We start from the raw sequence: 26,656 nt of genomic DNA, 5'->3' as shown, positions 1-26,656 counted from the left end.
TTGCCCGCCCACCGGAAGTCTTCCAGTTCTATACTTTTATATAAAACTTCTATTAATATTATTCTAACCTGGCTTTTATTCCATAAATGCAATAACCTCCCCATACTCTTGTATCTTAATTAAGCAGTATTTGACATAAAGGAGATATTGAATGTATCCCTTTGTTAATGAAACAGTTGTTCATCTTCAGCAGCACAGTAGAAATATAAGTTTTCATATGTACACACATGAATAAACGTGTTTAACAAATACTTACTGGGCTAGTCCAGATGAATCAAACCCTCTCCAAATAAATAGCAAAACGTACAATCTACAGCTGCAACATAAGCTTTTTGTACAGAAAGTATTGCAATATTCTACTCAAGTGGATAATGTCTAAATTACACTAATATAGAAGAAACCTCAAGTTTTTACCTCCTAGTTATGGGTGAAGTCACTCTTGGACCTCAGTGAACAATAATAAACAACTAATAGGAGGATGTCTTTGTTTATACCAAAATGGTTAATCACTCTAGGACCCATAAAAAGTACAGGAAATATTGACTTTAACGCTAAATAATAAAGGAATTATGCTTTATAACTAACAAGGGCCACTCTGTATCATCATATAAGAATGCCCAATAGAGCTGTATCACTAATTTAAATGAAGCTAAAAAAATTGTATCACTTATAAACCTGTATTTGAGTCTTTACTCCCACCTATTGGAGCTAGAAGTCAAGACAATTCACTGCTGATTCCCAACCTACAGAAACACAAATAGTCTAAAATGCTAAAAGTGGATTAGGAGGAGCAGAATATAATTAGATATAGATACAAAATTCTTTTAAGTTTCCAGATAACACTACAGTCAAAACTGTAAGCTACTGCCCTAATTTGTACAATAGAAAAATTACGGATACCGCTTACACATAAAGCAACAGCTTCTAAGCAAAATGTATATTACTTAGTGCAGCTCAGGCATCAGTGAACCCGGCATTTCAGTTAGTGACTTCCTGGCTGCAGGCACGCTAGTTAAGGAGTAAGCGGTGTTTAACCACTTACCCAAAGTGCATAAATCTATTGATAATGTAATGGGTAGACCCATTGTCAGCGGCATAGGATCACTCCTTGAACATTTGTCCGAATGGCTGGATTTAATACTACAGCCAATGGTACGAGACCTCTGGAGCTACGTTCGAGATTCCAGTCATATCTTGAACATGGCCTCGGAGATTGAATGGAGCAATGACTATAATTGGCTCACTGTGGATGTGAAGGCTTTATACTCCTCAATTCCCCATGAGAAGGGATTATTAGCCATTTCTTATTTAGTAGAGAAATACTATACTGACAACTCTGATTTTTGCGCTTATCTAGTGCGAGTGACAAAGTTTCTCTTAGAGCACAACTACTTTGAGTTTGAGGGGGTTTTCTACCTCCAGATGTGTGGTACCGCTATGGGGGCTAAATTTGCCCCCTCCTATGCCAACCTCTTCATGGGGTGGTGGGAGCGGGAACACATATTTGGGGGTGGAAATCCCTTCGGCTCAAAGATAGTTGTTTACAAGAGATTTATAGATGATCTCTTGTTCATCTGGCAGGGGGACAATGAGAGTATACATTTGTTCATTCAGTACCTCAATGCCAATGAGCTTGGGATCAGCTTCACTTTTGAATGTGACACTCACAGTATCAACTATCTTGATCTGAGATTGAGTGGCATTCATGGACAAAAAGTCTCAACCACAGTTTACAGAAAGCCTATCTCCGGGAATACCCTCCTGAACGCCTCCAGTTGCCATCCGGGGGGCGTGTTTAAGGGTATAGCAAAGGGACAACTCATTCGCTTGAAGCGAAATTGCTCAGAGGAAATGCAATTTGAGAATGAGTCTAGGGAACTTTGCAGGAGACTAGAGGAAAGAGGCTACAAAAGTAATGTAGTAGAATCAGCCAAGAAATCGGTAAGCAAAATTAACAGGTCAGATTTGCTTAAAAAGAAAGATAACAGGAAAAAACAAAGTTTTGGACGTGATCATATACTTTTTACAACTGAATACTCCGAACAGTTTCAGGAAATTTGTGATATAATCAGAAAACATTATCCAATTTTAAGAGCCGATGATGGACTAGCAAATATATCTACTAAGGATTGTAAATTTGCTTATAAAAAAAGTAGAACAATTGGCAATTGTGTTGCACCCACTAAGTTGCCTACGTTGGTGCAGCGCAATTCCTCCTGGCTGTCTAGTGTGGGGATGTATAAATGCCATAATGTTTCTTGCATGGCATGTGAAAAAGTGGTATTAGGGTCTGAATTCAGATCTTCAACCACAGGTCAGATATTTCAGAGACGCTCATGTCTCAATTGTCGATCCACTTTTGTCGTGTATGTGATCAATTGCATCATTTGTGACAGGCAGTACGTGGGTCTCACCACACGTGAAGTGAGATCCAGAATAAGAGAGCATCTCTCTAGTATTAAATATGGTACTGCCAGCACTCCGTTGGTTCAGCATTTTGCCCAGATACACGACAAGAGTGCTAATTCTTTCAGATGGTCTTGCATAGAAAAGATTTCACCTCCAAAAAGAGGTGGTGACAGAGAGGTACTGCTAGGAAAAAGGGAGGTCTTCTGGATTTTTAAACTGAAAACTAGATTTCCAGAAGGATTTAATTCGGATTATGATTTAATTAATTTTTGGCAGTAAAACCCCACTATGCACTATTACTCCAGTACTATTTTAAATCTGGTATCTATCATATTAAGTTTTCAACTACTTAAATATCCTGTCCCAATATCCTGTTTAACTAATTTCATATGCTAATTTTCAATTAACCAATAGGAGGCGGCTTAGGGTGTTTTAAGGTGCTCTTACAACATGGTGAGTCAGCTTAGACTACGGCACAATTCCGAAACGCGTCAGCTGTCTATTTCGCTGACCTCCTTGTCTTTCCATGGACTGAGTATTCTATTTTTAAATTTGTATTAATAAAGATTTGCTGTTTTATCCCTCAACCCGACTGGTGCTCCCAATTTCTATGCTCTAGTAAGGGGAAAGCCCTAGCTCAGTAATTAGAGAATAGGACGTACATCTGCATTTTCAGTAAAATACCTTGCATATTGTTTCCTATTTTTAGCAGATTTAGAAGCAAAATAAGTAATGCATGTAAATTGCAAAGTTTAATAACACCCAAAGCCTAACCAAGAACATCTGTTTTTTTAAAGATTGTAATGCAGCAAATTGAAATATGAATTTAAATTAAAACTTTCTTGCTACTCCGTTCTATTTATTGTCTTTTTCCAGGAAACGTTTAAGTTGGCATCACAAGAAGAAGCTGGTTTGTTACTGAATCTTAAAGAGGACATAAAGGCAGCTGTTCAAGTGTTTGTTCAGAACTCCAAAGGAAATGTAAGTGTTTCAGAACTAACATTTTTCACATTTGGAGGTCAGATATGGTTTTTGTATTTTATTTACCTTCTCTTACAACAGGAATTAGCTGATTTACATAAAATGCAAAAGCAGGTCAGATTATTGATGTGGGTGTCACACATTTTTTAAGAGCCTGAGTAGGATTTTTTTTTTAAGTTGGATCACAGGAGGGCATTCAAAGCAAATCTACATTAAAGGGATACTAAACCCAAATTTTTTTTTCTTTCATGATTTAGATAGAGTATGCAATTTTACGCAACTTTACTCTAAAAACTCTAATTTACTCCTATTCATTTTTCTTTGTTCTCTTGCTATCTTTATTTAAAAAACAGAATTATAAAGCTTAAAAACTGGCCCATTTTTGGCTGAGAACCTGGGTTATGCTTGCTTTATTGGTTTGCTAAATGTAGTCACCAATAAGCAAGCGATATTCAGGGTGGAGAACCTAAAGTGGGCTGGCTTCTAAGCTTTACATTCCTGCTTTTTAAATATAAATAGCAAGAGAACAAAGACAAATTGATATTGGGAGTAAATTCGAAAGTTGCTTGAAATTGCATGGTCTATCTGACTCATAAAAGAAAAATTTGGGGTTTAGTATCCCTTTAATGTTAAAATGACATTAGCAGTGATCAGCAATTTCACATACAAAATCTCTCTCCCTCATACCCCCTAGGGGAGATTAGCTACTGCTATTGTCTTTACATAGTAAACATTTTCTCTGTAGAAAAGAAACTATTTTCAATGTAGTTGGGGATACAACAGGCAAAATCAGCTATTTTAAATAATAAGGTAAATTAGCTGTTGCAAACAATTAAATACACTACGGCAGGTAAACTGGACTATTGGGAACACATTAAAGGGGAGAACATTTTAGAGTGCAATGTCCCTTTAAAGCTCTGGTGTGTTGGGGTATCAAGAAATAAATTAATTTATCAGGCTGTTTCTTCTGCACCTAGCCCTACTTCCTAATGTCTACGGAAGCCTGTATGGAACAAAAATAAGAGCAAAATGTTTTGGCTATATAGTCGATTTGAGAAAGGCTTACTATAAAATCTTAAAGGGACACTGAAGTCACACAAAAAACTAAACACAGCCAAAAAAAGTACAAAAATAAATATTTTCTTCATAAATGGAGAGAGTCCACAGCTGCATTCATTACTTTTGGGAATTAAGAACCTGGCCACCAGGAGGAGGCAAAGACACCCCAGCCAAAGGCTTAAATACTCATCCCACTCCCCTCATGCCCCAGTCATTCTTTGCCTTTCGTCCCAGGAGGTTGGCAGAGAAGTGTCAGAAGTTTTTGTCTCTTATGGAGGGTAGTACTCTTTGACATGGGACGGGAGTTTTAAGCAATCCTTTCAGCCTCTCAGTGAGAGCCTGGATGAGAGAGTCCGGAGATGCAGTGAGAGTCTTTCTGTGAAACCCTCCCGACTCATATTAACAGCTCCACAAGCAATCGGCGTTGTCTAACTTCGCTTCGCTGCCTGCTTTCTTCTCTCAAGTCCATGGCGGAGGCGCTGCTACTATTTGAAGGGCCGTGTTCCTGTTCCACGGCATGGATTCCGGTAAGATCGTTTCATGTTACTTCATCTAAATGAATGTACTATATCTTATTTGTTTCCTGTAAGGTACTTTCCTGCGGGACTTTATTAAGTATAAAAAATAGGGCCTTGTGAGGCTCCTTTGGTTCTTGGAATCGAGGGTTAATATCTCCCGAGAGGGATTATTGAACAGGGGGGGTTTAATCATGTTTGTTATGTGATTTAATCTGTTTATGTGTAGTGTTAACTGGGCTCTTGGCTTAGAACATGGGGCCTTTGGAAGTAACGAGACCTTATGGTTGGGTGCGCTTTTTTTGGACTGTACGGTTCACCTTGTGACTGAATGTGTTTACATTCTGGTCTTCCATTTCCACATTACTGACCGTGTGGCGACTAAAAAATTCGGGTCTGCTAGTGTTTGGTTCTAGGAGGTGGTGAGTGCCCCAGCCATTGTGGATGTCAGGTTCCGTTTAGATTTTTCTTTAGTCCATATTATTATATTCTCTATCCGGTTATGGAGGATTCTGATGCTGAGACTGTTCAAATTTCAGATTCTTCGACTTGTGAAGAATGCGAATTGGCCCCGTTGACACAGGTCAATCAGTTATGTTCGATATGCCGTATTAGAGCACCTTGTTCCTCGGGCTCGGGGAATCAAGGGTCCGCTGAGCCATCCACCTCTGGGGGTTCTGTCCTCCGAGAGGCGAGTTCCCTACCGCTCCCTACTACTGTACATGCGTGTAACCCAGATTATGTTTATCCCTCCTTACAGGGCGGCTTGTTGCCCCCCCCCCCCCCCCCAGAGGTTGCAGCTCATTTTCGCTTTCACATATTTTTGACGATTATGCGTCTGCAAAGCACGGACGTTTATTTGCGTTTGTGCTTGATTGTCCCGGGTCTTTCGGCCTTGGGTGGGCCTATACAGTTCCCTGCGGGTGTAGCTGTCCCTGAGTGTTGTGCCTTTCGTTACAGAATAGTGCGCCTTCGCGTTTTTGAGTTATTAGAGGATTGTATCCTTAATGGATACGGGTATCTGCAGTATTCTGCTCAGAATGGTTCACCTCATTAGACATGTGGGGATGGCGTAATCTCCTGATTGTCGGTTGTTGAGATCTTTCCCAGTTTTTGTTGAAAGATCAGGGTTCCGTTTGGCTGGGCCTGCGGGTATGCCTGTTTCTTCTTAGGCGTTTGCCTACGGGCTGCCTTATATTTCTTTTATCCAATTAGGATGACGTTTATTTTTTGATTATAGGTTTCCTTCAGGAACTCTCTCTGGGATCAATTCTCGCTGTTTACTTCTGCGGAAGTTGTTAAGGGACATGTTAATCCTATGTTTGTCTGTTTATTCTCTTCCCCTCTGAGGGAGGATTTAGGCAGCTTGACAGTTATGGCCCTGTTGCAGGCTGGTCCTGATTGGGTTCAGATCTTCTGTCTCGTGGCCTGTTCAGACACGTAGTGCCTGTTCTGCCTGGCTGCTCCAGTCGAGGCGCTGAGTGCTTACTTTATTATTTGTTTTCTTGTTTTTTATTTTACTAGTTTCAGCTAAGCATTCTAACAAGGACTTGTGGATCCGTTTGGCTGGAAGGATTGTTTCAGTCCTTTATTGAGCCTTCAAGTTTGTTGACTGGGTCAGCGGTGTTCCGCTGCATCATTCCTTTTGCTTCCGATTCTCTCGGGACCTAGAGTATTCTTCCTCACTTGGGAGGATTGGGGGTTTTAGCGCCTCCTTACCGCTGGTTTAAGGCAGTTTGGCCTTTAGGAGGCTCAAGGAATTGTCTTATGGGACGTGTTCCTTCCGTGGTTCTCTTGTCAGTGAGACCTTTTGACTTCCCCATGTGGGTTAGGTCTCATTAGGGGGCCCTGGGTTTCCCTTTGAGAGAGGGTTGCTCTCTTTTTGAGACCTTTTGGATTTTGTCCGTTCCTCCATGTGAGTTGGGTCTCCTTTGGGGACCTGAATTTCCCTTCGAGAGAGTTCTGTTGGACTCTGCTTAGGATTTTTCATGGATCTTGGAACGCTCCGCATCCTTGGTTTCAGGTACTCCTCTGTCTCGTATGGTGAGGAGGAGACTAGCTTTTGATCAAGTGACCTTGTGTTCGTGGTATTCCCTTGCTTTGGACGTCTAGTGGCACTCGAACGCCTATGGGCTCTAGTATCTTGATTTGAGATGCCTTAGCTTCTTTGGAGCGTTGGACTTCGGCATGGGGAGGTCTCTACCTTGGGACGGGACTTGCGAGGTCTTCTCGTTCTCCTGTATATTACATTATTATCTCCCTGTGGGTCTGTTTTATATGTCAGATTGGGTGTTTCAATTTCCTGGATATTGTTTGTTTTAAACAATTGGGGGCTCGGACCTGTCATCGCCCTGGTTCCTCCGGTTGCTGAGGCTTTTGCTCAGCGTTTTCCCTTGTGGATCCCGTTGCGGGTTGTTACCGATCTTTTCAGGTTCTAGGGCAGGTTCGGGGTTCTCCTGTTCCGGGAATTTGGGCTATGACCTTTGATCTGGCTAGTAGATCTGGTCGATTGGCCAGATTTCCTGAGTGCCGCTACTCATTGGCTTTGCCTACGCTCAATGGACGGTTTGCTGAAGTAACCTGATGGCTTCGCGGTTCTGCAGACGAAGGGTTATAGGGGAACCGCTGCAGCTAATGCACCCTTCTGTGCACTAAGTTTTCCGGGGATTCCTTCCAGGTTCATCTGCGTTGGAGAGTGCTCTCTTATTCAGCCTGTGGCCTTGTGCCTCGTGGGCAGGTCCTCTGTCTCTGATGGCCCCCCTTTTTCTTAGGGGGGTTGTTTTCCTATGGAGGCCCTGTTTAGGACTTTTCCTAGATTCAGGTGATGGAACAGAGGGTTTAACCTATTTGGAGAGAGGCATGCTCTCTGGGTTGTTCTGTTCTATCTGGAGTCTTGCTGGCTCCGTGTCGTGATGGTCTTTTGCTAGACTCTTCTGGACCTTCGGCCTTGTCGATTGTCTTATGGAGTTTCGGGGAGGTTCCTGAGCTCTGTGGAATGGCTGAAGCCATTTTTTTCTACTCTTTTGTAAGCGGGTGTTGGGGTTATTCTGTTCCCCTTTTTCGGGTCTGACGCTTGGGCTGGCCCGGCTGGAAGTAGGTCCTGAGATGTTCCTCAGGGGTGTAATGGGCCTAGTTGAGGTTCTCTACTTCTCCCCTTTTGGGACCTATGTGTCGGTCTGGCGGCTGGGATTGCCTAGAAGGTGCCTTTGTCTTGGCGTTTTTACACTCCAATATCTTGTTTAGCCGCATTTTACTTATTAGTAAAGTATTCTCTCTCTGGGTTGTCCTGATGACGGAGGCGTGTTCTTGACTCTGGTGTTTCCCTCGTCTGGGTCTGCTACACGTATTTGTGTTGGAACACTTCAGTATCTAAGTGCTGACGACTTGAGGATAAGTCTTCAGTTGTCGTTTCAGTGCTTCCACTCAAAGTTGAGCGTAAAAATCGCTTTTCGGATGCCCGGTCCTAGACCTTGTGTTATGTTGGTCTGGGCGTTACCTCCCCTTATTTGTTTTAGACCCATTTGGGTCTTTTATGAGCTGGGCTCCTTCTAGAGGTCTTCCTTTATGGAATTTTGCTGTGTCCTTTCGGTTTCCTTTTAATTTTTCTTGCCCTGTCCCTTTGGGAGTTTTGGGCTATTGTTCCCTTTGCTAGTATGGGGTGTGTGGTTGGGGGTCGACTGCTGGGCGACGGTGTCTCCTGGAGGACTGTTGGCTCAGTTGAGTCTGATTTTGCGGTCTCTAGCTAGGCTTCCGGACTATCTGCGGGTCAGTGTCCTTGGGGCTTTTTCCTTTCAATGATTCTCGGCTTTGAGCGAAGCAGGGTTTTGTTTGGTAGTGGTTTCAGGCCTGGTACCCTCAGAAGGGGCCGCCTCTTGTACCCTCCCATCTTGGCATTCAGTGTACTCTTTAGCTTGGGTATTGTTTTCCCAAAAGTAATGAATGCAGCTGTGGACTCTTTCCATTTATGAAGAAAAAACATAAAATGATGCTTAACTGATCATTTTCTTTTCTTCAGATGTAAAGAGTCCACAGCTCCCCACCCGTATTTTTTATGTGGGGGTCTGTATTTTTATTCTTCTAGCACATTTTCACCTTGATATTTCTTCTACTGTTCCTTGTTCCTCGGCAGAATGACTGGGGGATGAGGGGAGTGGGAGGAGTATTTCAGCCTTTGGCTGGGGTGTCTTTGCCTCCTCCTGGTGGCCAGGTTCTTAATTCCCAAAAGTAATGAATGCAGCTGTGGACTCTTTCCATCTGAAGGAAAGAAAATTATCAGGTAAGCATACAATGCCCTATGTGTTTTAAATACTTACCGTTTTTTAAGATAATTCGCTCCAAATTTTTAACCCTTTCCAAACCCACTCCGTTGTTGGCTTTTCTCGTTGTCCAATCTGGACTGACAACCCAGATTGGAAGATGGCGACCATTATCCTTGATGCCCATTTGCAAGATAGCGTGACGTCATAGATTACATGAATATTAGTATTTTATGTGTAAGTTCTGATTCATACGGAGCATTCACGCATATGCAATGGAAATAATTAAAGTGCGCAAGAGCAATGCTACGCAATATGCTTTTAATCATATGCAAAAACGAAAAATCCGATTGGTTAATGGTTTGGGACAAGTACTGCCCATATTGGAGGGCTGGATTACGTGACGTCATCGGCAAATAATAAAAGTCATTCTTATGGGGTTATGCAGCTTCGTTTATGGATCAAAATAGGTCAGTTTCATATAGTTTATATTTATGTGTGGAAATGTGGGTTCAGTTTTGGATAAAAATGTTAAGTTAGTAATCCTTTAAATGCAGTTTTGGATGGTGGATTCACAGTTACATTTATGATAAATTTAATTTGGTTTCAGAAACGATAATAGTAGCAATATTATAGCTAATTTTAATGTATGCTGGCTTTAATATTTGTGCTATAACCTTTTTTTTTTCTTTTTTTTTGTAGCGGGATACATCTCCTTTAGCTGAACAATTTAATGTCTGTAGGATTAAAATAAGTACATCAACTTCAGGTATTTTATATTCAGTCGTAATTGCAAGGTTTTGTTTTTAACATTTTATAGATACTTTAGTCGATTTCAATTTAAGCCTTATCTACATACTAAGTTTATGCCAGGACTCTCTGTCTCTAAAGGTCAATACAGCCAATCAGATGTTTTATTGGTTAAAGGGATAGTCTACTTGAAAAATGTTTGTTTAAAGGGACAGTCTAGTATAAATTAAACTTCTCATTATTCAGATAGGACTTTTCATTTTAATCAACTTTCCAATTTACTTTTATCATCAAATTTGCTTTTTTCTCTTGGTATTCTTAGTTTAAACTAAACATAGGTAGGCTCATATGCTAATTTCTAAGCCTTTGAGGGCTGCCTCTTATCACATGCTTTTGAAATCTCTTTTCCACACAAAGAGACAGAAAGTACACGTGGGCTATATAGATAACACTGTGTTCAGGCACAGGGGGTTATTTAAGATTTTGCACAAAACAATGCTAAATTTAAAAAGTATATTAATATAACACTGTTGGTTATGCAAAACTGGGGAATGGGTAATAAAGGGATTATCTATCTTTTAAAACAATAACAATTCTATGGTTGACTGTCCCTTTAAAAAGATAGATAATTCCTTTATTACCCATTCTTCAGTTTTACATAACCAACATTGTTATATTAACTCCTTAATGACCGAGGACGTACCTGGTACGTCATGCAAAACTTATCAGTTAGTGACAATGGACGTACCTAGTACGTCGTTTAGTAACACGAGTGCTGGAAGTGATCAGTGATCGCTTCAGCTGCCCTTACAGAATTGACACAATGCCTCGATATTGAGGCATTGTGCAGTACCTGCCAGAGAGTAGCCGATGCAGAGAGGGCTACGATCATTGGTGGTGTAGGTTAGGAGGGAGGTGGGGGGGACCACTATACTACAGAAAATACATCCTTTTGATAGTGGGGGGGGAGGAGGAGGAGGGAGAGGGGATCCTAGATGTGGAGGGAGAGAATTGGGCAGTTACACTACAGAAAACATGTTTGTTTGTTTTTTATAAAAAAAAAAAATTAAAAAATGATAGCAAACTGGGTACTGGCAGACAGCTGCCAGTATCTAAGATGGCAGAAATCAGTTAGAGGGAGGAGGTTAAGAGAGCTGTTTGGGGGGTATGGGGATCCTACACTGCAGAAAAGTGTGTATATATATATATATATATATATATATATATGTAAATGTATATAAAAAAAGCCTTAGTTTCTCCAACATAGGTGTGTCCGGTCCACGGCGTCATCCTTACTTGTGGGATATTCTCCTCCCCAACAGGAAATGGCAAAGAGCCCAGCAAAGCTGGCCATATAGTCCCTCCTAGGCTCCGCCTACCCCAGTCATTCTCTTTGCCGTTGCACAGGCAACATCTCCACGGAGATGGCTTAGAGTTTTTTGGTGTTTAAATGTAGTTTTTGTTCTCCAGTTTGTGGCACTTCCATTCGGATTTGCCACTGCTCCAAGGATTTTCACAAAGGTACTAGGGTCCCTTCTAGCGGTGCTAAGACCAAGGGGCATTGCAGTAGTACCTTACTTGGACGACATCCTGATTCAAGTGTCGTCTCTGTCAAAAGCAAGGGCTCATACGGACATTGTCCTAGCCTTTCTCAGATCTCACAGGTGGAAAGTGAACATAGAAATAAGTTCTCTGTCCCCGTCAACAAGAGTTCCCTTCTTGGGAACAATAATAGTTTCCTTAGAAATGAAGGTTTTTCTGACAGAGGCCAGAAAATCAAAACTTCTAAGCTCTTGTCAGGTACTTCATTCTGTTCTTCTTCCTTCCATAGCGCAGTGCATGGAAGTAATAGGTTTGATGGTTGCGGCAAGGGACATAGTTCCTTTTGCACGAATTCATCTAAGACCATTACACCTGTGCATGCTCAGACAGTGGAATGGGGATTATACAGACTTGTCTCCGACGATACAAGTAGATCAAATAACCAGAGATTCACTCCGTTGGTGGCTGACCCTGGACAACCTGTCACAGGGGATGAGCTTCCGCAGACCAGAGTAGGTCATTGTCACGACCGACGCCAGTTTGGTGGGATGGGGCGCGGTCTGGGAACCCCTGAAAGCTCAGGGTCTATGGTCTCGGGAAGAATCTCTTCTCCCGATAAACATTCTGGAACTGAGAGCGATATTCAATGCTCTCAAGGCTTGGCCTTGACTAGCAAAGGCCAAATTCATAAGGTTTCATTCAGACATCATGACGACTGTTACATATATCAACCATCAGGGGGAAACAAGGAGTTCCCTGGCGATGGAGGAGCATCCGGGGGAGTGGGAACTCCATCTGGAAATCTTTGCCCAAATAACTCAATTATGGGGCATTCCAGACATGGTTCTGATGGCCTCTCGTCAGAACTTCAAGGTCCCTTGTTACGGGTCCAAATCCAGGGATCCCAAGGCGACTCTATTGGATACAATAGTAGCACCTTGGATCTTCAACCTAGCTTATGTATTCCCACCGTTTCCTCTCATTCCCAGGCTGATAGCCAGGATCAATCTGGAGAGGGCTTCGGTGATCTTGATAGTTCCTGTGTGGCCACGCAGGACTTGGTATGCAGACCTGGTGAATGTGTCATCGGCTCCACCATGGAAGCTACCTTTGAGACAGGACCTTCTTATTCAGGGTCCATTCGAACATCCGAATTTGGTTTCCTCCAACTGACTGCTTGGAGTTTGAACGCTTGATTTTATCAAAGCGTGGGTTTTCAGATTCTGTAATAGATACTCTTATTCAGGCTAGAAAGCCTGTAACTAGAAAAATTTACCATAATATATGGAAAAAAATATATCTGTTGGTGTGAATCTAAAGGATTCCCATGGAACAAGATAAAAATTCCTAAGATTCTTTCCTTTCTACAAGAAGGTTTGGAGAAAGGATTTTCTGCAATTTCTCTGAAGGGACAGATCTCTGCTTTATCTGTTTTACTTCACAAAAGGCTGGCAGCTGTGCCAGTCGTTTAAGCGTTTGTTCAGGCTCTGGTTAGAATCAAGCCTGTTTACAGACCTTTGACTCTTCCCTGGAGTCTTAATCTAGTTCTTTCAGTTCTTCAAGGGGTTCCGTTTGAACCCTTACATTCCGTAGATATTAAGTTATTATCTTGGAAAGTTTTGTTTTAGGTTGCAATTTCTTCCGCTAGAAGAGTTTCTGAGTTATCTGCTCTGCAGTGTTCTCCGCCCTATCTGGTCCATGCAGATAAGGTGGTTTTACGTACTGAGCCTGGTTTTCTTCCGAAGGTTGTTTCCAACAAAAATATTAACCAGGAGATAGTTGTACCTTCTTTGTGTCCGAATCCAGTTTCATAGAAGGAACGTTTGTTACACAATTTGGACGTTGTCCGTGCTCTAAAATTCTATTTAGAGGCTACTGAAGATTTTAGACAAACATCTTCTTTGTTTGTTGTTTATTCTGGTTAAAGGAGAGGTAAAAAAGCAACTTCTACCTCTCTTTCCTTTTGGTTTAAAAGCATCATCAGATTGGCTTTTGAGACTGCCGGACGACAGCCTCCTGAAAGTATCACAGCTCACTCCACTAGGGCTGTGGCTTCCACATGGGCCTTCAAGAATGAGGTTCCTGTTGACCAAATTTTTTTTAAATTATATACTTTTGCTTCTTCGGAGGCTATTTTTGGGAGAAAGGTTTTGCAAGCCGTGGTGCCTTCCGTTTGGGTGACCTGATTTGCTCCCTCCCTTCATCCGTGTCATAAAGCTTTGGTATTGGTTCCCACAAGTAAGGATGACGCCGTGGACCGGACACACCTATGTTGGAGAAAACAGAATTTATGCTTACCTGATAAATTACTTTCTCCAACGGTGTGTCCGGTCCACGGCCCGCCCTGGTTTTTTAATCAGGTCTGATGAATTATTTTCTCTAACTACAGTCACCACGTTACCATATGGTTTCTCCTATATTTATTTCCTCCTGTCCGTCGGTCGAATGACTGGGGTAGGCGGAGCCTAGGAGGGACTATATGGCCAGCTTTGCTGGGCTCTTTGCCATTTCCTGTTGGGGAGGAGAATATCCCACAAGTAAGGATGACGCCGTGGACCGGACACACCGTTGGAGAAAGTAATTTATCAGGTAAGCATAAATTCTGTTTTCATACTGGCAGACTTTCTGCCAGTACTTAAAGGGACAGTCAAGTCCAATTTTTTTTTCATGATTTAAATAGGACATGTAATTTTATATAACTTTCCAATTTACTTTTATCACCAATTTTGCTTTGTTCTCTTGGTATTCTTAGTTGAAAGCTAAACCTAGGAGGTTCATATGCTAATTTCCTAGACATTGAAGGCTGCCTCTTAACTGAATGCATTTTGATTACTAGAGGGCATTCGTTCATGTGTTTCATATAGATAACATTGAGCTCATGCACGTGAAGTTATCCTGGAGTGAGCACTGGTTGGCTAAAATGCAAGTCTGTCAAAAGAACTAAAATAAAGGAGCAGTTTGCAGAAGCATAGATACAAGGTAATCACAGAGGAAAAAATGTATTTCTATAACAGTGTTGGTTATGCAAAACTGGGGAATGGGTAATAAAGGGATTATCTTTCTTTTTAAACAACAACATTTCTGGTGTTGAATGTTCCTTTAAGATGGGGGTGACCATCATTGGGGGGTGGGGGAGGGAAGAGCTTTTTGAGAGAGATCAGGGAGGGATCAGGAGGTGGGAGAGTAATCTGTACACTAAAGCTAAAATTAACCTTACAAGCTACCTAATTAACCCCTTCACTGCTGGGAATATTACACGTGTGGTGGGCAGATGCAGTTACCAGCCTTCTAATTACCAAAAAGCAATGCAAAAGCCATATATTTCTGCTATTTCTGAACAAAGTGGGATCCCAGAGAAGCATTTACAGCCACACATGCCATGATTGCACAAGCTGTTTGTAAATAATTTCAGTGAGAAACCTACGCCTAGATTTAGAGTTCTGCGTTAGGGTTAAAAAGCAGCGTTAAGGGGTTAAGGTATTTTATATTCAGACGTAATTGCAAGGTTTTGTTTTTAACATTTTATAGATACTTTAGTCGATTTCAATTAGGGGTTAATAAGTGTAAGATTAGACTCGGGGTTCATGTTAGGGTGTTAGGTATAGACTTAGAGAGTGTTTCCCCATAGGAAACAATGGGGCTGCGTTAGGAGCTGAACGCTGCTTTTTTGCAGGTGTTAGGTTTTTTTCAGCCAGCTCAGCCCCATTGTTTCCTATGGGGATATCGTGCACGAGCACGTTTTTCCAGCTTACCGCTACCATAGGCAACGCTGGTATTGAGAGTTGAAGTGGAGCTAAATTATGCTCAACGCTCCCTTTTCTGAGGCTAACGCAGCCATTCAGACAACTCTAAATACCAGCGTTGTCTTAAGGGTGCACTGGAAAAAAAGGAGCGTTAGCACCGCGGGACTTTACCAACAAAACTCTAAATCTAGGCGCTAGTTTGTGAGAAAGTTAACAATTGTTTTTATTTGATAGGATTTGGCAGTGAAATAGTGGCATGAAATATACCAAAATGGGCCTAGATCAATACTTTGGGTTGTCTACTAAAAAATATATATATAGTTTTGATAGGTAAATATAAAAAAGGCTCAATTTCTGTTTAAATGGGGGTGATAGTAAAAATGCTCTGGTCTTTTGAGGAAGTTTTAGTCTAAAATGCCCGGTCCTTTAAGGGGTTAAGGTGGTAAACATTGGGTAATTCTAAACTCAGGGCAAAATTTAGAAACTCTTTAGCATGGGTGTTTTTTTGGTGGTTTGGAGATGCGTAACAAATTTTGGAGGTCAAAGTTAAAAAATTAAAATAAAATAAAAACACAATTTTTCTATCATATTTTATAAAAAAAAAATATAGTGAATTATATGATTTGATGAAAATAATGGTATCTTTAGAAATTCCACTTAATAACGAGAAAGCCGGTATATAAATATGTGTGGGTACAGTAAATGAGTAAGAGGAAAATAACAGCTAAACACAAACACTGCAGAAATGTAAAAACAGCTCCGGTCCTTAACAGTAAGAAAATTGAAAAACGTTGTGGTTACTAAGGGATTAATATACTTTTTACCTCTGTGATTACCTTGTATCTAAACCTCTATAGACTTCCCCTTATCTCAGTGATTTTTAGAAACTTGCAACTTTGCCAGTTAATGTTGACACATAAATAACTCCACGGGAGTGAGCACAATGTTATCTATATGACACACATGAACTAGCACTGTCTACCTGTGAAAAGCTAATAAAATGCACTGAAATAAAAGGATGCCTTAAAGGGCTTAACATATGAGGCTACCTAGGTTTATCATTCAATAAAGAATACCAAAAGAACATAGCAAATTTGATGATAACAGTAAATTGGAAAGTTGTTTAAAATTGCATGCCCTATCTGACTCATGAAAGTTTAATTTTGACTTGACTGTTCCTTTATGAGAACAGTCTCTATCAGAATTTATTTATTTAAGCAGCTAGTTGCTATGTAATAAAGGGCTGCTACATATGTTCACACCATCTTCACATAGTCAAGAACATGCGAGCACAAGATATTGTCAGATTACAGTATAAATTATGGGGAATACTTATCCTCTCTACGGACAGTAAATATAGCAACTTAAGTGCAAAGAGACTTGTACTTGCTTTTACTTGCCTGGTGCAGAAAACCTGTCAAACATTCATTGGATCTCCACTCTTGTTTGTCCTCTAGTGGTTAAAAGGGTGATGGGTGACAAAATATGTCACTTTGCGCATGATAACATCCCTTGCAATGAGTAAATTCCACAGGGATGCCCTTTTCAATTGCTTTCATGTATTGCCTTCATTTCACCTAAAAGGACAGATAACCTCTTATTCGAAAGTGGGGTGTCTGCTATGTTTGTGGGGTTACTTGGAAAGGAAAAGGAATTCAACAGTATTTAAAAGGGCAATCACATCAGGTCTGCACACCACTGAGATTTTGGTGTGGGGAAGCTGTTTTTTTTTTTTTTTTTATAGAAGGGTCACTTGTCCTTTTAGGATGCAGTTGATCACCATGTGGAGAGTGATGATCACCTGCTCCATTGTTGTAAGTATTAAATGTTTGGTGTTTTACACATTTGTATGAATATGTTAAAATCATTTTCATTAGTCTCTGAAATTAGAATTTCCATCTTAATGGGAGGAGAGTCCACTGCTTCATTCATTACTTGTGGGAATTAAGAACCTGGCCACCAGGAGGAGGCAAAGACACTCCAGCCAAAGGTTTTAAGTAGTCCTGTCAGCCTCTCAGTGAGAGCATGGGTGAAAGTTAGAGTCCGGAGATGCAGGTGGAGTCTTTCTGCGAAACCATCCTGACTCAGATTAACAGCTTCATAAGCAATCAGCGTTGACGAGTTTTGGTGCCTGCTTTCTGCTCTCAAGTCCATGTCAGGAGCGAAGCTACCATCCTTTCAAAATTGAAAGGCCGTGTTCCTGTTCCACGGTGTAGATTCTGGTAATGTTTCATTATAAACATATGATAACGTAAGAAGACAGGGTCACAGTGTCTCCTTTTATCTGTATAGAATCAAGGGTTAATACACCAGGAATGGTGGTTATTGAACAGGGGGGATTTGTGCACAATGTTGTCTACTGTTTATTGTGTTTTATGCTGCGACATGTGTGAGATGAGGCTCCGTCAATGTGCGAACAGTTAGGTTTTTTTGAGATGTTGGCATGGCATTTTTTGGCGCGTTTTCTCTTTAGTGCAGGAGCGGTTTCTGCATGACACTCCATGTGACTGGGTGCAGCCTTTTTCAACTTCCTCTTTCTTGACCGTGGTTGCAGGAGACAAAGCTTTTTCTCTGTTGTCTGGGTCATAGGGGGTGGTGATTGCCCCAGCCATTGGGATATACAGCTGCCATTTAGATTATATCTAATCCGTAATAAAGGTGCAAGCTATGAAGATACTCCCTCTTTAATTAAACCTAACAACTGTGTATATTCTGAGGAGGTCCCAGTTGATCCGCCTGCTCAACTCTGTTCCACATGCTTTCATAAGATTGCACTATCTTAAAAGAACAAGGTATTTAGTACAACTGTGCCGTCCACCTCTGAGGGTTCTCCGTCACGCGAGGTGCGTTCCCTACATTTATCTCCGATTGCACATGCAGCTCCCCAGGCCGATCCTAATCCTCCCGTGGGAGGGGCCCTTTGGCCACCAGATTTTGCTGAGCAGTTGGACAGCTGTGTCTGCGGCCTTCAATGCCTTACCATGCCCTGCTAAGCGCAAGCAAAAGGTGAATCATAGCTATCCGTCCCAAGGGTCATCGACTCCACTGGATGTCTCTGACGCTCTTTCTGGGTCGGAATCAGCAACATTTAGGCATCTGTTCCTCGGAGCAGCCAGATTTTAAATTTAGGATGGAGCATTTGCGCTTTCTGCTAAAGGAAGTGCTAGCTACGTTAAAGGTTCCGGAGCCGAAATTGCCGGAGGAACCTTCGATCCCTAAACTAGATAGGGTTTACGAGGACAGGGTGGTTCCACAGACCTTCCCGGTTCCTGTTAAAATATATATAACAGTCAATAAAACAACCTAAGAAGAATGCAGCGCTTTTAGCACTAGATGACGAAAAAGCATTCAACCGGGTAGAATGGCCATTTTTATTGTCTTGTTTAAAAAAGTATAATATTCAGGGATTCTTTCCTTCCCTTATTAAAAAAATTTACAATAAACCAAAGGCTGCATTATCTGTTAATGGGGAAATATCCCTGAGGTTTTCTTTAGAAAGAGGAACAAAGACAAGGGTGTCCTTTATCACCTCTATTGTTTAACCTAGTATTAGAGCCCTTAGCAGTCAAACTTTGCAAAATTAGTTTTGGTTTTAAGGTGAATGGGTGCATCTTTAATCTAGCATTATATGCAGATGATATGCTCCATTTCTTACAAGACCCAGAATTACATCTAAAGGACATATTACAAGTAAGACATTTGGTCAACTCTCAGGTTTCAAAATAAATGAGAAAAAATCTTGAGATTTTGTGGCTAAGTAAAAATAAGGAAATAGAAATCGAAAAACTACCTTTTACTGAAGTAAAAAAGCATTTAACATATTTGGGTATCTATATTTCAAGCAACCCAAATGAATGGTATAGACTAAACTTTAATCAAATCTATAAAGGCATTAAACGTGATTTTCAAAGATGGAAAGGGCTACCTATTTCATTATCAGGGAGCGCTCATCTAATAAAAATGATGACCTTTCCAAAACTAATTTATCCTATGAACATGATTCCGATTATGATCCCCAAAAGCGATATTAATAAATTGAATAAGATGTTTAACCTTTTTTTGTGGAAAGGTAAAAAAACTCACATTAGTCTAAAAAAATTACAGATGAGAAGGGAAAATGGGGGCTTGGGTATCCCAGATATTTATTTTTATAACCTAGTAGCATTAATGAAGATAGCTTTAGATTGGCTCTTAGGTACTGAGCATTTCTATACTCAGGTTATAGACGAGTCTATTTCTCCAACATTGGTGTGTCCGGTCCACGGCGTCATCCATTACTTGTGGGAAATATTCTCCCCCACAGGGAAAGGCAAGGAGAGCACACAGCAAGAGCTGTCCATATAGCTCCCCCTCTGGCTCCGCCCCCCAGTCATTCTACTTGCCGCTCTGAACAAGTAGCATCTACCACGGGGATGGCGAGGAGTTTGTGGTGTTAGTTGTAGTTTTTTATTCTTCTATCAGGAGTTTGTTATTTTAAAATAGTGCTGGCTTGTACTATTTACTCTATAACAGAAAAGTGATGAAGATTTCTGTTTAAGAGGGCTATGATTTTAGCAGACAGTAACTAAAATCCATTACTGTTATCACGCAGGACTGTTGAAACAAGAGAACTTCAGTTGGGGGTAACAGTTTGCAGACTCATCTGCTTCAGGTATGACTGGTCTCCTTCTAACAACACAGGCTAATGCTAGATGACAGTCATATTTCCCCTCAGGGGAAAAGGTAAGCCATTTTTCTTTCACCTCAGCAAAAAAGATAACAGGCTTCCCCTTTTTGTTTTTTATGCTGGTAGACACTGTTAGGGGCAAAATCGATTGGTTTTTATTACAATATGATACCATTTGAAATATTTTATAAGCTCACATACACTGGGGAACGTTTTTTATTGATCTGGCTTGTTTTAGACACCTAAATCTAGTCAGGAAGGCCTCTTCACTCTAGTGTGCTGAGGGAGGAAGCCTCATTTTGGTGCTTCAGCTGCACAGTTGATTTACAAGGCAGTGCATGCAGATAGGGTCCTGTGGCTCAGAAAATGACTCCAAAAGGCTTTTTTCTGTGAATGGTGACCCCTAAGGAAGGTAAAAAGCTGCAACAAGTCTGTAGCAGGGATTGTAGTGTATAAAAACTGTTAAATCCAACAATTAGCTCCGGTTTGCTTGTTTTAAGAGCTAGAGTCTCCATATTTGCTGTGCAATACTTTCTAAGCATTAAGACACTGGGGTCCAAATTTCAGAAAAATCGGATATTGCCTTCATAGTTTTTTGAACATTCAGAAATAAATGTGTCATTTTATTATTTAAAGAGACAGTAACGTTTTTGTTTAAAATCGTTTTTATTGCATTGTTTGCCTGCCTAAATCTGTTTAACATGTCTGTTCCATCAGATAACCTATGTTCTGTGTGTATAGAGACAAATGTGGTTCCCCCTTCGAGTGTTTGTGATAATTGCGCCATAGCGTCCAAACAAAATCAGGACAGCTCTGTTATTTTTCATAATGTTGCCCAAGATGATTTATCTAATGAAGGTAGTGGGGATTGCTCTACATCCTCTCCTTCTGTGTCTACACCAGCTTTGCCCGCGCAGGCGACACCTAGCGCGCCAGTGCTTATTTCTATGCAACAATTATCAGTAGTAGTGGATAATTCTATAGCAAATCTTTTATCCAAACTGCCAGTTTTTCAGAGAAAGCGTGATTGTTCAGTTTTAAATACAGATAAAAAGGATGAACAATCAGACGCTGACGATGCCTTATCTATTTTACCCTCGCATCAATCGGAATTGGCTGTAAGGGAAGGGCTGTCTGAGGGTGAAATTTCAGATTCAGGAAAAATTTCTCAACAGGCAGAACCTGATCTAGTGGCATTTAAGTTTAAACTAGAACATCTCCGCACTTTGCTTAAGGAGGTATTAGCTACTCTGGATGACTGTGATTCCATGGTAGTACCAGAGAAGTTGTGCAAATTGGACAAATTTTTAGAGGTCCCAGTGCACGACGACGCTTTTCCAATACCTAAGAGGGTAGCAAACATAGTGGAAAAGGAGTGGGAGAAGCCAGGTGTACCCTTTGCCCCACCTCCTATATTTAAGAAAATGTTTCCCATAGTAGACCCTAGAAGGGACGCATGGCAAACGGTCCCGAAGGTTGAGGGAGCTGTTTCAACACTAGCGAAGTGCACAACTATTCCTATAGAGGACAGCTGCGCTTTCAAAGATCCTATGGATAAAAAATTGGAAGGATTGCTTAAAAAGATTTTTGTTCAGCAAGGGTTCATCCTTCAACCAGCTACGTGTGTTATTACTGTCACTTCAGCGGCGTCCTTTTGGTTCGAAGAACTAGAAAGGTCGCTCCAGAAAGAGACTTCCTATGAAGAAGTCATGGACAGAATTCACGCATTAAAGTTAGCTAATTCCTTTATATTGGATGCCGCCGTTCAAATAACGAAATTGGCGGCGAAAAACTCAGGTTTTGCTATAGTAGCGCGGAGGGCGCTTTGGCTAAAATCCTGGTCGGCAGATGTGTCGTCCAAGACTAAGTTACTGAATATTCCTTTCAAGGGTAAGACCCTTTTTGGGCCGGAATTGAAGGAAATTATTTCAGACATCACTGGGGGTAAGGGCCATGCCCTCCCACAGGATAGGCCTTTTAAGGCTAAGAACAAGTCTAATTTTCGTTCCTTTCGCAATTTCAGGAACGGACCGGCTAATAACTCCACTGCCGCTAGACAAGAAGGTAATGCGGCCCATCCCAAACCCGCTTGGAAGCTGGAACAAGGGTAAACAAACCAAGAAACCTGCTGCTGCTACCAAGACAGCATGAAGGGTTAGCCCCCGATCCGGGACCGGATCTGGTAGGGGGCAGACTATCTCTCTTCGCTCAGGCTTGGGCAAGAGATGTTCTGGATCCCTGGGCACTAGAGATAGTTTCCAAGGGATACCTGTTAGAATTCAAGGGACTTCCTCCAAAGGGAAGGTTCCACCTGTCTCTCTTATCTTCAGACCAGATAAAGAAACAGGCATTCTTACATTGTGTAAGAGACCTATCAAAGATGGGAGTGATAAACCCAGTCCCCTCCGGGGAATAAGGTCTAGGTTTTTACTCAAACCTGTTTGTGGTTCCCAAAAAAGAGGGAACTTTCAGGCCAATTCTGGATTTAAAGATATTAAACAAGTTCCTCAGAGTTCCATCCTTCAAGATGGAAACCATTCGGACAATCTTACCGACAATCCAGCAGGGTCAATTTTTGACTACCGTGGATCTAAAGGATGCGTATCTGCATATCCCAATCCACAAATCTCATCATCAGTTCCTGAGGTTCGCCTTTCTGGACAAACATTACCAGTTTGTGGCTCTTCAATTCGGTTTAGCCACCGCTCCCAGAATTTTCACAAAGGTGCTAGGGTCCCTTCTAGCGGTCCTAAGGCCGAGGGGCATCGCTGTAGCACCTTATCTAGACAACATCCTAATCCAAGCGTCGTCCCTTTCCAAAGCGAGGGCTCATACAGACATTGTGTTGGCCTTTCTCAGATCTCACGGGTGGAAGGTGAACATAGAAAAAAGTTCACTGTCACCGTCCACAAGGGTTCCTTTTCTGGGAACAATAATAGATTCTGTGGAAATGAAGATCTTTCTCACAGAAGTCAGAAAGGCAAAGCTTCTAAAAGCTTGTCGAGTTCTTCATTCTATTCCTCAACCCTCCATAGCTCAATGCATGGAAGTAATAGGACTAATGGTCGCAGCAATGGATGTGGTTCCTTTTGCTCGAATTCATCTAAGACCATTACAGCTATGCATGCTCATTCAGTGGAATGGGGACTATACAGACTTGTCTCCCCAAATTCAAGTAGATCAGGTAACCAGGGACTCACTTCTCTGGTGGTTGACCCAGGATCACCTGTCTCAGGGAATGAGTTTCCGCAGACCGGAGTGGGTCATCGTCACGACCGACGCCAGCCTCTTGGGGTGGGGCGCGGTCTGGGACTCCCTGAAAGCTCAGGGCCTATGGTCGCGGGAAGAGTCGCTTCTCCCGATAAACATTTTGGAACTAAGAGCTATATTCAATGCGCTCCTGGCTTGGCCTCAGCTAGCGGAAGCCAGGTTCATAAGATTTCAGTCGGACAACTTAACGACTGTTGCGTACATCAATCATCAGGGGGGAACAAAGAGTTCCCTAGCGATGAAGGAAGTAACCAAGATAATCCAATGGGCAGAGAATCACTCCTGCCATCTATCTGCTATTCACATCCCAGGAGTAGACAACTGGGAGGCGGACTATTTGAGTCGTCAGACTTTCCGGGGGAGTGGGAACTCAGTTAACCCAATTATGGGGCATTCCAGACATGGATCTAATGGCGTCCCGTCAGAACTTCAAGATACCTTGCTACGGGTCCAGATCCAGGGATCCCAAGGCGACTCTAGTGGATGCATTAGTGGCGCCTTGGTCGTTCAACCTAGCATATGTGTTTCCACCGTTTCCTCTCCTTCCCAGGCTCATAGCCAGGATCAAACAGGAGAAGGCCTCGGTGATTCTGATAGCTCCTGCGTGGCCACGCAGGACTTGGTATGCAGACCTGGTGAATATGTCATCGGCTCCACCATGGAAGCTACCTTTGAGACAGGATCTTCTAGTACAAGGTCCATTCGAACATCCAAATCTAGTTTCTCTGCAGCTGACTGCTTGGAAATTGAACGCTTGATTTTATCCAAGCGTGGGTTTTCAAATTCTGTGATAGATACTCTGGTCCAAGCCAGAAAACCTGTGACTAGAAAGATTTACCATAAAATATGGAAAAGATATATCTGTTGGTGTGAATCCAAAGGATTCTCCTGGAGTAAGATTAAAATTCCAAAGATTCTCTCCTTTCTCCAAGAAGGTTTGGATAAAGGGTTGTCAGCTAGTTCTCTAAAAGGACAGATTTCTGCATTATCCGTCTTGTTGCACAAACGACTGGCAGCTTTGCCAGATGTACAAGCTTTTGTTCAGGCTTTGGTTAGAATCAAGCCTGTTTACAGACCCATGACTCCTCCTTGGAGTCTAAATTTAGTTCTTTCAGTTCTTCAAGGGGTTCCGTTTGAACCTTTACATTCCATAGATATTAAGTTATTATCTTGGAAAGTTCTGTTTTTGGTTGCTATTTCTTCTGCTAGAAGAGTTTCTGAATTATCTGCTTTGCAGTGTAATCCACCATATCTGGTTTTTCATTCAGATAAGGTTGTTTTGCGTACTAAGCCTGGTTTTCTTCCAAAAGTTGTTTCCAACAAGAACATCAACCAGGAAATAGTTGTTCCTTCTTTGTGTCCGAATCCAGTTTCAAAGAAGGAACGTTTATTACACAATTTAGATGTTGTTCGTGCTTTAAAGTTCTATTTAGAAGCAACAAAAGATTTTAGACAAACCTCATCTTTGTTTGTCGTTTACTCTGGTAAGAGGAGAGGTCAAAAAGCTACTGCTACCTCTCTCTCTTTCTGGCTGAAAAGCATTATCCGCTTGGCTTATGAGACTGCCGGACGGCAGCCTCCTGACCGTATCACAGCTCACTCTACTAGGGCTGTGGCTTCCACATGGGCCTACAAGAAAGAGGCTTCTGTTGACCAGATATGTAAGGCAGCAACTTGGTCTTCTCTGCACACTTTTGCCAAATTCTACAAATTTGATACTTTTGCTTCTTCGGAGGCTATTTTTGGGAGAAAGGTTTTGCAAGCCGTGGTGCCTTCCGTTTAGGTAACCTGATTTGCTCCCTCCCTTCATCCGTGTCCTAAAGCTTTGGTATTGGTTCCCACAAGTAATGGATGACGCCGTGGACCGGACACACCAATGTTGGAGAAAACAGAATTTATGCTTACCTGATAAATTACTTTCTCCAACGGTGTGTCCGGTCCACGGCCTGCCCTGGTTTTTTAATCAGGTTGAAAAAATTTTCTTTATACACTACAGTCACCACGGCACCCTATAGTTTCTCCTTTTTCTCCTAACCGTCGGTCGAATGACTGGGGGGCGGAGCCAGAGGGGGAGCTATATGGACAGCTCTTGCTGTGTGCTCTCCTTGCCTTTCCCTGTGGGGGAGAATATTTCCCACAAGTAATGGATGACGCCGTGGACCGGACACACCGTTGGAGAAAGTAATTTATCAGGTAAGCATAAATTCTGTTTTTAGAGGATATATCACTTGCCTTACTGTTGCATCAAAAATCGAAGGACATACCGTCGGCAATCAGAAAAAATATCATGTACGGAAGTATCATTAGGGCCTGGCAGGAATTAATTGTATCGTCATTAATAAACTCAGATTTCAGAACACAGGTCTCCCTGACTCCATTACAGTACAAGAAGAAAGGTCATATCTAACCTGTACTAAATATTTAAAGGAACACTAAACCCAAATTTTTTCTTTCGTGGTTCAGTTAGAGCAGGCAATTTTAAGCAACTTTCTAATTTACTCCTATTATCAATTTTTCATCTGCAGGAGGCTTGTTCCTTTAAGAGGTTTCAGATGGGGAAGAAGGCAGCCACTAGCAGCATTCAGCTCTTTTCTGAGCAGGTCTGTCTCCGAAAAGAGCCAAACACTGCCAGTGTCCGCCACCTTCCGCATTCAGAGGCATCCAAAACCTCCAAATACACAGGCCTTATCTACAGTACTCAGCATAAAGATCTAAGTAACTGCTGCAAATCATATTTACACAGTACAGATTGTTCAGTGTTATAGATGTGGCTCCCATAAGCCTACATGCATTTAACCCCCCTTCCCGTACGTTATGTTGATTTATTCTTTGTTTTAATGCTCCTTATCTGCTGTATCTGCCTGTCCCTCCATTGATTTTAAAAAAAAAAGTATAAAAGTATATAAAATCCAGTTATATATACATATAAATTGTTTACATTTTTTTTTTTATTTGAAAGGTTCTCAAAGACACTCCACCACAGAAGATTCATCAACTCCAGCTGTTAAATCAGATGATGTTTTTGCAACAGATAAGATTGCCAAACATTCCACAAAAGCTACTAAAGAAGTCCCTGCCAAATCTGGTTTGGAGTACCAGAATAAAATTAGTTTTGGTAAATGCATTCACTTACAATTTAACTTGTGATGGGTGGGATGATTTTGTACAAGTTACCCTGTTTCTCTTTGCTGGGTAGAAAGTGTTTAAGAACAAGTGGCCATCATATGCTTGTGCCACAATGTTTATTAGAGCAAGCAATTATGACTCCAAGTAAACATAGCTGCTCTATATGAGTGAAAGAAAGCTTTGTGCTGTTGATCCAGTACAGTAGTCAACACTACTGTAATGGAAGCACAGACCACGGATAAGTCCCTTTATCTGAATTGTCACCTATCAATTAGTTAGATGTGTTAGAGTACCTGGATATTAAAATATGGAATATAAATAGTGTCAGTGCCATGTAGT

The 26,656-nt window shown here is 41.6% G+C and overlaps 1 protein-coding gene across 1 annotated transcript in view; it reads left to right on the top strand.

Annotated features, from left to right (window-relative positions):
• The window catches only part of LOC128661517 (uncharacterized), a 216,277-nt gene that overhangs the window by 164,590 nt on the left and 25,031 nt on the right, over positions 1-26,656 (top strand). The window contains 3 exon segments of the mRNA XM_053715767.1: positions 3,286-3,390; positions 9,923-9,989; positions 26,151-26,306. Coding sequence (XP_053571742.1) covers positions 3,286-3,390; positions 9,923-9,989; positions 26,151-26,306 — 328 coding nt within the window.

This window comes from Bombina bombina, chromosome 5 (genome assembly GCF_027579735.1).
Source record: "Bombina bombina isolate aBomBom1 chromosome 5, aBomBom1.pri, whole genome shotgun sequence".
In the NCBI taxonomy this organism is placed as follows: domain Eukaryota; kingdom Metazoa; phylum Chordata; class Amphibia; order Anura; family Bombinatoridae; genus Bombina; species Bombina bombina.
This window is presented reverse-complemented; position numbering and strand designations above follow the sequence as displayed.